Source organism: Microtus pennsylvanicus, chromosome 17, assembly GCF_037038515.1.
Source record: "Microtus pennsylvanicus isolate mMicPen1 chromosome 17, mMicPen1.hap1, whole genome shotgun sequence".
Classification (NCBI taxonomy): Eukaryota; Metazoa; Chordata; class Mammalia; order Rodentia; family Cricetidae; genus Microtus; species Microtus pennsylvanicus.
The window spans coordinates 38,109,746-38,120,567 of NC_134595.1; the positions used below are offsets into that span (position 1 = coordinate 38,109,746).

Consider the following 10,822-nt stretch of genomic DNA (forward strand, 5'->3'; position numbering starts at 1 on the left):
CAGCTCTAGATGCTACCTATATTTAAAGAGGAAAACAGTACTCGGTCGGCCCCAAGCCACACAGCGGGTCTCCCAGCTCTTAGAGTCCCGAGGTTCCCAGGGGACACTGCTGACAGGCTGCTGTCTTAGCAGGCACTAGGTCACTTTCTGTGCCCCCTCCCCTTACCTCTCTCCCAGTGCTGGGAACTGAGGCTAAGGAAGGCCTGATGTTTGCTAGGCAAGTACTCTACCCATACCCACCCCGTCCCCATTCTTAGTACATTCTGGTAGCATCCACTAGATAGAAGATACTCCACTAATGCCCAGGGATTGGTCAGACGGAATAAAGCAAGAGCTGGTTCTGGAAGTTTCCCTCTTTCATGAGGTCTGAATCCAGGAATCATTTTCAGGTGGAATAGATCTATTCAGGGCCAGCTGTAGAAGAGGAACTTTGAATTTAGTAATTTCCTTTAATTAGGCCCTCCCCTTTCCTATGTGTCAAACTGTTATCAAGATTCTTCCAAGTATTATTTAGCCATCCAGCTGATATTTTTCAACTCTAACTGAAGACTAAATGGGAGGGGGGGCAATGAGGAGGAGGATGCAATTCTTACATCCTGGGAATTTACATTCTAGTGGAGGAGGTGGATAATCATCAAATAAATGTTAATTTGTGGCTCTGAAAAGAGTGGAGAAGGAAATGCCACGAGACGCTATAAAAAGCAGGTCTGACCTACTCAGGAGAGCCAGGGCAGCCTCTTTTGAAGACTTGGGGCTGGAGCTAGGCTATGAAGAAGGGGAGGAGTCAGGCTCAGAAGAGACCAGGCGAGTCCTGGTGATGATGGCCTGGGGGAGTACTCAGGGATCAATGAAGTATATTTCGACGACAGCGACAGAGGGACAAGGGGCCCCGCACCTAGTTTGCGGACGGCCTCTCTGCCTGTGTTTGAGGGAGTGCGACATGGCTGGGAGGATGTAGTAAACTTCAGCCTTCCAAGTCCCACCTGGGAATGACGTTGCCTGGGTGCAAAACTAAAATAGACGGCTCCTCCCCCATTCCCAGAAGTCTCTGCAGCGCCCCCTCTTCCTCCCCCTCCAGTGTGACCGGCCGAGCCGGCCCTCTCTAGGTCTCTAGTAGTTTCCGCGGTGCTGACGCACGCTTGCGCACACAACCCAGCCTGGCGCGTCGCACGCAGCAGCCGCGAGCGGGGCTGCGGGTGCCAGGCGGTTCCCCGCGGGGGGCAGGGGCGGGACTCTCGGCAGAGGAGGTGCGGCCCCAGCTGGGTCAGGTTGGGGACCTCAGATCGGGCTGCTGGAGTCAGGGGGTTCGGGTTGGGCTCTCTAGGCCTGCGGCGAAATAACCCCGGGCACGGGCCTGCGGGACCCGATAAGACTGTGAAGGAGCCTAATCATCAGCTGCAGGCGCGGCATCCACCTCGCAGCGCCTTCTGCATCTCCCCCGCCCCGCACCGGGGGCTGCAAGCACAGGGAGCCGCCGTGCTTCACTCGGCCTGATCCCTTCTCTCCCGCAGCCCGGAGGAGGGCCGCCTGACGGCTGAGTTGCCATGGCATCCTACTACGAGATTCTAGACGTACCGCCGAGTGCGTCTGCTGATGACATCAAGAAGGCGTAAGTGCCTCTACTGTGCTGCAGAAAGCCTCTGTCTCTTCTTCCCCACTACCCTCACCCCCCACCCCCAGCGCCAGGGGCCCTTTCGAGGGCTGCCTGGGGGGAGGGAGGGGACCCTTGGGAAATTACGAGGACCATGGCCAGGGAGGGAAGAAGTGCTGTCCGTCTCAGAGCCCGCTGTACACACCCACCAGATACTCCTCTCCTCCAGCTCCTCCATGTGGGCATGCTCAGGTTGCAGTGCTAAAATGCCCGGGCTCTGTGAGGTAGGCCAGTGTCCCCACACTCTGTGGCTCTAGATAGCTCTATCCAATGAGCTCCAAGGGAGGGCTTTGGGTGGGGACATTCTTCTGGCACCCTTACTCTCGGCTCATATCCCTGGCACAGAGCTGGGAGAGAACCCCCTGTAAACGTGGCTGCAGTCCCGGGGCGTTCTTGGATCGGAGCAGTGAAAGGGTGGGTGGACTAAGAGAGTGTGGTTCAGTTGCCTAGTGGGAAGAACCCACGTCAGTTCCCTGACTCTCCAGCTCCTCTCACTTCTCCTGCAGGTACCGGAAGAAGGCTCTGCAGTGGCACCCGGACAAGAACCCAGATAATAAGGAGTTTGCTGAGAAAAAATTTAAGGAGGTGGCAGAGGCCTATGAAGTACTGTCTGACAGTAAGGCTTAGGGTCCGGCAGGGACCAGCATGTCCCCATTTCTAATCATGCGCATCGCACTCCTTCCTAAAGCCAAGCTTCCATCACCTCTCTCCTCCCTGCTTTTCTCTAAGATAGCTTAAATGTGCCTCCTCCGACATGGCAAGTTCTGTCTGTCTCCCAGGGGCTGGAGAGCAGTCTGGGTCTTGACCAGGGAAGGGCACAGGGTTTCCTGCCAAGCAGGCTTATCTCCCCCATTTTATAGGCAGGTAAACTGAGGCCGAGAGAGGCAAAATAATTTGCTCATGTCTTGATCTAGAATATGAGTCCAGGTCTGACAGGTGGATTTTTTTCTTTTCTGTGCTGCAGGTTGCACTTGGAACATTGTACATGCTAGGCAAGTGTTCTACTGTTTAAACACAATCCTAGGTCTGTTATTCATTCTTTCAGAAAATATTCTGACTAGACATGGCTATAATTCCAGTACTTAGGCAGATCTTGAGTTCAACAGCATATATATAATTATAATAAATAATATTTATTTATTAATAAATAATGAATTATATATAGATTAAATATATAGAAATCCTGTCTCAATAAGTGGATAAACGTCAAAACAACAGCAAACAGTTGGCTAAGGATGTAACTTTGTTGGCAGAGTGCTTTGGTAACATGAACAAGGGCCTGGATTCAATCCCTGGCTCCACATAAGCTAGGCATGGTGGTGCCCTGCCTGTAATCCTAGCAATGGGAGGATCAAGGTTCTTCGGCCATCTCTCAAATTCAAGACCAGCCTGGTGTCTTTTTAAAAAGCTGTATTTCTTAGCTGTGGGTGGTGGCTCACGCCTGTAATCTCAGCACTTAGGAGGCAGAGGGAAGATGATAGGCACGAGTTTGAAGACAGCCTGGATACCGAGTAAGACCTGTCTCTAAACAACAAAACCAAATCTCCGAAGGATCCCAGAAAATATCCGCTAAACTTAGTGTGTCAGGTATTTTGGGGTACTAGGGAGGCAGTGGGGGGAAAGCAGGCCCTGACCTCTTCATGTGGGTCTATCACATTCTGATCAAAGAAGACTGGCGATAACCAGGTAAATGCAAAGACAGATTATACACTGGAAAGAGCCTTCCAAGGGGGAGCAGCTGTAGCGGGGAGGGTGGCCCAGGTTCCCTCTGTGGAAGTGGCTGGATCAGGCTAAGCCTGTTGGTACAATATGGTAGTAATTAGCGGACATCCATTTACTTACTTGTGTGGAGCCCCTCGGTAAACCCAGGGTCTTGTTCCTGCTAGGCAGGGTCTCCACCACTGAGCTTTACACTTACTGAGTTATGTGTTGGGCACTATGCTAGGCAGTTTTGGTGAGTTGTCTCATTTAGTTCTCTCGCTGGCCTAGAGGAGGTACTGTTCCTGGCAGTAGGACCAGGGTCTTTCCCTGGTGCATGAGCTTGCTTATTGGAGCCCATTCCCTATGGTGGGGTGCCATGGTCAGCCTTAGTGCAGAGCGGGGAGGGGCTTGGTTCTGCCCCAACTGAATGTGCCAGACTTTGTTGACTCCCCATGGGAGTCCATACCTGTTGGGAGGAGTGGATGGATGGGTGGGCTGGGGGAGGTGGAGGATGGGAGGATGGATGGGGGGGACAGAATTGTGAATGGAATGTAAAATGAAATTTTTTAAAAAGTACGTGCTATTAGCGTGTGTTGTATAGTCAGGCAGCTGCTATGATGGTGCGCCCAGACACCTGCCATCTCCTAAGCTGCATTTTCTGCAGCTTATCCTAGCCCGGGAGGGGAGGTAACTAACTACTCTAATGGGAGGAATGACCAGGTCTCTTCTTCCAGAGCACAAACGGGAGATCTATGACCGCTATGGCCGGGAAGGGCTGACGGGGGCAGGTAGGTGAAGCGGTGGGGTGCCAGGATGAAAATGGGCTAAGGAAGGAGGGGCAGGCAAATTCTTGCAGAGCATGTTCTTTCTAAGGTTCCCAGCCATGCCTTTGGGGGGGGAACCCCGACTCAGGGCCAAATGTTCCCTCTAAGCTCCTTCCTCATCTCTTGCAGGAACTGTTCCCTCTCAACCAGAAACCAGTGGGACGGGGCCTGGCTTCACATTCACTTTCCGGAGCCCCGAGGAAGTCTTCCGGGAGTTCTTCGGGAGTGGAGACCCCTTCTCGGAGCTCTTTGGTATGTCGGCGGGATAGTTCAACTTCTCCTCCTCCGGCCTGCTGTCCGTCCTCTCGGGATCTCTCAGGCTAGAGGCTTGGATGGAACTGGAATTTCACAGCAGATGATTTGAGGTTGCGTGGGCGTGAGTCCGGCGAAAGCTGGGACAGAACCTCACACATGCCAGGACTCACGTGACATACCAGTGACACTTACTTCACAGGCTGGCCTTATTAAATGACACAAGAGCACATTGTTAAACCTCCACAGGAGCCACCAGGGAAACAAGACTCCAAGTGTCACGTGACAGCTGATGCAGCGTTACACATAACAACAGACACCAGTTCTTAATGACTAATAGATTTCAAGAGCCTGCGTCCCCTAAGCCTCGTAAATCCTGAGAGGTGAGGGGTTTTAATTCCCACGAGACACATGCACATCAGCTTAGAATCCCACCTGGGTGACCAGGAAGGGGCTCAGTGCTAGACGCCTGTCTAGCACGGGCAAGGTGCTGATCTCAGGGTTCAACACCACAAAACGAAACACACACACAAATATTAACCACCAGATTTGGTGATTTAGGAGACTCCTTCGACAAGCCTGGTTACACTTGAGAGCCAGACATGGTGGAGCACACATCTAATCCCCCAACTTGGGAGGTGGAGGCGCGGGGTGAGGCAGTCAAGGCCGTCCTTATCTATCTATTAAGTTTGAGGCTAGCCTGAGCTACTGAGACCCCTTTCCAAAACAGTTTTAAAAATTTGTAAATTTGCACCACCAGAACCGGAAAAAAAAAATCAGAAGTGCACGCGGTTGCTTATCATCTTGATTTCTAGGTTTTAAAACATCAGCCACATGGTTTTGGAGGGAATCTCCTCACCAGTGGCTAATCTCCCTCTTGCAGATGACTTGGGCCCCTTCTCAGAGCTTCAGAACCGAGGTTCCCGACCCACTGGTCCTTTCTTTGCCTTCTCTTCCTCCTCTCCTGGCCACTCTGGTAAACACTGTCCCTTTCTGTTTTTGCAAATCGTGAGTCCTGGAGTCCCCGAAATTGGCTTTGCTTTTGCTAGCAGGGCAGGTCTGAGTGAAGCTCCCAAGGCCCCTGGCTTTTGCTAGGGGGCGGTGGGGGGAGCAGGTCTGAGTGAAGCCCCAAGGTCCTGGCTTTTGCTAGCAGGGGCAGGTCTGAGTGAAGCCCCAAGGCCCCTGGCTTTTGCTAGGAGGGGGGTGAGGGGAGCAGGTCTGAGTGAAGCCCCAAGGTCCTGGCTTTTGCTAGCAGGGGCAGGTCTGAGTGAAGCCCCAAGGCCCCTGGCTTTTGGTGATGGCTATAAGTAGTCAGGAACCTCCCTCTCATAGCCTCCCCTTTGCCTTTGTCCCAACGCCAGATTTCTCCTCCTCGTCTTTCTCCTTCAGCCCTGGGGCTGGTGCTTTCCGTTCTGTTTCAACATCCACTACCTTTGTCCAAGGACGCCGCATCACCACGCGTAGGTGAGCGCTCCTTCTGGGGCTGAACAGGTGGAGGCTCTGGGGGTGAGGGGTAAAAGCAAGTGCTGTGTGAACACGGAGTCCGCCCTGATGGCTGTAACGGTCAGAGCCTGGACCAGTCTGCTCGCTGACTGTGCCGCCTTCCACAGAATCATGGAGAACGGGCAGGAACGGGTAGAGGTGGAAGAGGACGGACAGCTGAAGTCAGTTTCAATCAATGGTAAGTGGGGTTCTGGCAGGAAGCCTTAGACCCACCCACATGGCTCCTACCCCCCTTGGAGAGGGGCCAGGGGGAGAAGAGTCTCAGATGGCTAGTTAATTACCATCATGATTAGAGGGATGCCTTCTGTTTGCAAGGCTCTTGACTCTGTGTGAGTGACACTGGGCCTTGAACCCAGGCATGCTGGGCAAACTCTATGCCACTGAGTTAGAGGCTCTGCTCATATAGAGTGCCACTGTGGGGGTTTCCTTCTCTTTCCCTTTCTTTTCTTCCTGTCTTCCTATCTTTTTCCCTCTAATCTGTGTGTGTGTGTGTGTGTGTGTGTGTGTGAGAGAGAGAGAGAGAGAGAGAGAGAGAGAGAGAGAGAGAGAGACAGAGAGAGAGAGACAGAGAGAGAGAGAGAGAGAGAGAGAGACTCTGTACATACCTATGAGTGCATCTGTGGAGGCCAAAGGTCAAGGTCTGCCATCTTCCTCTATTTTGTTTTTAAAATTTATATATATACATATGTATATATATTATATATATTATACACACACACCGCACACACACATACACTAATTAGGTGTAGCTGTGTGTATATATGTGTTTGTGTCTGTGCAGGCGCTCACAGGTCCAAGGCATCTCCAGGTCCTCTTGGAGATAGAGTTCCAGGCAGTTGTGACCCTCCTGATGTGGGTGCTGGGAACTGAACTTTGGTCCTCTCTCTCCAGCCCCAATTTTTTATGTATTTTTGAGAACGACATACAAGCATACAACGTATTTTGATCATATTCATGCCCCACCTCATCTTCCTACTCCTTCCAGGTCCCACCTGCCACGTCATGTCCTCTTTTTCCCCCCTCCCTCATTTTTTGAGACAGAGTCTCTCCCTGAACTTGGAGCTCGCTGATTCGGCTTGATTGGCTGGCCAGTGAGTCCCAGGGAATCCTCCTGCCTCTGCTCTTCCTGCCCTGGAATTACACAGGTGCACTGCCACACCCAGCTTTTTCCTCGGATGTTGGGGATTTGAACTCAGGTCCTCACACTAGCACAGCAAGCACTGACCCAGCTGAGCCATCTCCCCAGTCCTGTGTTCTTAACAGAAAAAGTCAAGTAGCGTAGGTCATATTTGTCCGTTTTTTATTTGAGGGGCCTGAGCTGAAGTTTGTTTAAATGACCCTCACTTGTAAATAGCCTCTAGCTCAAGACTACTGCTTACCATACAGAAAGGATAAATTAAGCCAAGAATCAAGATAAGGCATAGGGTGTATGTGGGGGGTGTGTGTGAATGTAGGTGTGTGGTGTGTGTACAGGCACTGGAGTATGAAGGCAGAGCCTTGTACGTGCTGGGCTACAGCACCAGCCCAGGATCAAACTCAGGATTCCTAAAGTAGAGCTCTTTCCCCAAGGACTGTCGCTGTGGCTAGCTACTTCCCTGCCAGCAGCGAGCACGGTGACAAGCAATCGACATGGGTTAGTCCCTGGGACAGTTTGCATGTGTAGACAATCTCCTCATCCCCACGGCATAGATGAGGGAGGCACAGGGAGGCTGCATACTCTGCCTGAGGTGGCAGAGCTACAACCCAAGATGCTAAATAACCTTGTAACCTAACGTATGTGTGTTAGTTCCAGAGAGAGGCTCTGTGAGGGGGTCCAGCATGACCACCAGCTTGGGTTTGGGACCTGATGGTGGCTGTGACTCTCGCAGGTGTCCCAGATGATCTGGCACTAGGCTTGGAGCTGAGCCGCCGTGAGCAGCAACCTTCAGGCACCTCCAGGCTGGGGGGCACACAGGTCCGGCCGACCGCTGTGTCCCGTCCCACTGACAGCGACCTTTCTGAGGACGAGGACCTGCAGCTTGCCATGGCCTACAGCCTATCAGAGATGGAAGCAGCTGGGCAGAAGCCAGCAGGTGGGCGGGGGGCGCAGCCAGGATGGCAGGGCCAGTCCAGGGCCCAGCACCAAGACCCTGATATAGGAGGGACACATAGGGGGGCGAGGGGCGAGGCAACCAAACCCAGCCCTTCAGAGGAGAAGGCCTCTCGATGCCTCATTCTCTGAAGACCAGGCTGAGCCTGACCTGATTCAGGGTCTGACCCAGAGTCCAGCTCACTGTAGGGAGTCCAAAATTGAGTGCGGCCTGAGCTACAGGATCCCAAACTCTGTCCCTCCACAAGTTTCCTTCCCAGGCCCATCATCCTGCAGTGTGAACCAGGGATTTGTTATGCTCTGTTTGGGGCTGATAAATCCCTGGGTAAAGCCCAGGATTGGGGGTACCAGGGCCATGAAAGGGCTTGTGGAGCCCAGAGGCACTGGCTGGATCCGGCGCTGCTGAGGGGCATTAGTGGTTTGGGGTTGGGTATTTTGTGCCCAAGTCTTCTGCTGCCATCTGTATTGCTGATGCTATCAAGGAAGGAGGCCTTGGCCTGGCATGCCCTGAGCTCAGGTTGGCAGCTCCCCTGGGGAGCAGCGCGGGCCGAGCAAGCGGAGCCTCTGCTGTCCAACCCCAGCTGCAGGCCTCCTGGTCTGCGCAGAACTGAGTTCTCACCTGTCATTGTCTCTGTTTCCCCTCTGGTGCTGCTCTCCTCCGCAACTCCCTGTGGCTGCATCGCTTGCTTTCACTGCTGCTTGGCTAGGACTCCCTCCTCCTCCTCCTCCTCCTCCTCTCTGAAGCCTCAGTGTGCCCAAGGAAGATGCTGGGGCCAGTGGGGCCGTGAGATCTTCTGGGGAGGCTAGCTAGGTGGGGTGGAAGCCTCTCAGCCCTCCAGAGTCTCAACCAGAGTCAACTCCTCTTCCCTTCTCCTTGCTGCCTCAGCCTGCCCTGACCACAGGACTAGGCAGAGGTGAGGCTGGCTGTCCCTGGAGAGGTGGGATAGGGCCAGGGTGACCCAGTGGGAGGCCTAGGTGGGGGACTACATCCCTACTACCTGTCCATCACGCATTAGAACCCAGGGCTTGGCCTAGGTGTGCATGCTCGGCTCCACCCCCCGCATCTGCTTGCAGCTGACCCCTCTCTCCTGTCACCCACCCTTGCTCTCTCCCCAGATGTGTTCTGAGCTGGATACCCTGGATACAGAGCTGCTGCAGTTCCACCAGGACAGCGCCCTCCCCAGTGTGCTAGGAGGGAACACTACATCCCTCTCCCCCACTTATGCTGAGTGTAGGGCTGGGGCCTGGGGGGTGGGTGGGGACTGAGTGGGAGGCACCCATAGTCTTCTTAGCCTCTGAACTCTCTCCTCTGGGTGCTTAGTGCTGTCTCTTGTGGATTACAAGTCCCAGAGCACCCTGGCCTCGTTTCTGATAGCTCTTATCCCAGGGGAAGTGGTGCTTCTTGGGATATGTAGTTCCAACCCTGGCCAGCCTGCCAATCTGAATGGGGAGATCTCCTCTTTCATCTTGTCCCTGGAAGGGGGTGGTGAGAATTGTGGATGAAGGAGAAAAGACCGGAACCATAGTTCTGATACTTCTTGCTAGACCCAGGTTAGAGTGAGCACGTTCGAGTCCTGTAGCCTCTAGAAGGTTGTTTCCCTTGGGCAACCTGGGGTTCCAGGACTAAGCTAGTGGGACAGTGGCCTGAGTAGGTGTAGGTCCTGGAAGGCTGATGGCTGTGGCCGGCAGAGCGTGGGAGAGGAGGCTGTCTTGGCTGGAGTGTGTATGGCAGAGACTGGCATGCAGAGGAAGTGTTGGGCATACTGCTTGAATGGCTTCCTTTGGCCTCTGACCTTGCTGCCCATTCTTTTTTTTACCATCATTCATCCCCCACGAGCCACCTGTCCTCCTGCCTGGGGAGTCCACGGCCAGTGAGGGGATTGGTGGGACAGGCTGTGGCCAGCTCCTGTAACGCTGAGCCTCTCAGGCCTGTCAAAGTCAGATGAACTGAGCTCAGACTCAGGGAAAAAGGAAGCTAATAAAGCTGAATTTTGAGAGTTTAGTGCCCTGCGTGTCTCCTTCCCAAGACTGCCTAAGAGGGCCCCTCTGGGACAATGAGGTGACATTTCAGACCTCATGCCTTCCCTATGCCAAACAGCTGGAGGGACAAGCCTTGATCGGGTGGTCCTCCCCGAGTGTGGTGTGTGTCATCACTTCCAGGGCCCCACAACTAGCTTGACCCTGAAGTTCCCTCTGGTAAGGGGACCTAGTTCCCAGTTCTCTGTGGTACAGCAAGGCCCAGGCCGAGTTAAGACTTGATTGAAAGCATGGGGACTCACAAGGAACAGATGGTGACACCTGATTGGTGTGTGTGTTTTCAAGACAGTTTCTCCGTGTAGCTCAAAATCATGGGGATCCACCCGTCTTTGCTTCCCGAGTGCTGGGGTTAAAGGTGTGACCACCAGCGACAACCCCTGATGATTTTAAACAGCACCCGAGGGCTCTAGAGTCAGCCCCTCCAGGGGTGTGAACCAGGGGCATGTGGAATGCCGTTCTACTCAATGCCCAGGCCCAGGGATGAAGGAACCAGCCACAGAACCAGCACCTCTGTGCTTTTCTACAAGAGGATATGGCCCTGCAAATTACCGGCAGCTCCATCTTCGGGGGCCAAAGGGCCTCGCCGACTTCTCGAAGCTAAAGCAGCAGCCTCCCCTCCCAAGCCCCCATCCTGAGCCTCTGCCGGGACATGCAGAATGATGCTTTGCCCACTTGGAGCCTTTGCCATGAAGGACACCGGAGCTGAGCCCCAGCAGAGCACAGACGCTGGGGTGAGGTCGTTTCTTAGCTCCAGCTTTCAGAATT

The 10,822-nt window shown here is 53.7% G+C and overlaps 1 protein-coding gene across 4 annotated transcripts; it reads left to right on the forward strand.

Annotated features, from left to right (window-relative positions):
- Positions 1-1,118: 1,118 nt before the first annotated feature.
- Dnajb2 (DnaJ heat shock protein family (Hsp40) member B2) lies at positions 1,119-10,017 on the forward strand. Of its 4 annotated transcripts, none has more exons than XM_075951848.1 (10): positions 1,119-1,247; positions 1,512-1,609; positions 2,158-2,267; positions 4,087-4,140; positions 4,306-4,428; positions 5,312-5,404; positions 5,790-5,892; positions 6,039-6,109; positions 7,800-8,003; positions 9,137-10,017. In XM_075951848.1, the coding sequence occupies exons 2-10, from the start codon at positions 1,545-1,547 to the stop codon at positions 9,145-9,147; spliced, it is 834 nt and encodes a 277-aa protein (XP_075807963.1). In that variant the 5' UTR covers positions 1,119-1,247; positions 1,512-1,544; the 3' UTR covers positions 9,148-10,017. The 4 variants fall into 4 exon arrangements, with proteins under 4 accessions (XP_075807963.1, XP_075807961.1, XP_075807960.1 ...); XM_075951846.1 differs by lacking the exon at positions 1,119-1,247 and adding an exon at positions 8,907-8,934 and having other exon boundaries at positions 1,414-1,609; XM_075951847.1 differs by lacking the exon at positions 1,119-1,247 and having other exon boundaries at positions 1,416-1,609.
- Positions 10,018-10,822: the final 805 nt, after the last annotated feature.

Coding starts and splice junctions, on each gene's coding strand:
- Dnajb2 (XM_075951845.1), top strand. CDS start 1,545: ATGGCATCCTACTACGAGATTCTAGACGTACCGCCGAGTGCGTCTGCT. Junction 5,405..5,789: donor CTCCTCTCCTGGCCACTCTG/GTAAACACTGTC, acceptor TCCCAACGCCAG/ATTTCTCCTCCTCGTCTTTC. Junction 6,110..7,799: donor GAAGTCAGTTTCAATCAATG/GTAAGTGGGGTT, acceptor TGACTCTCGCAG/GTGTCCCAGATGATCTGGCA.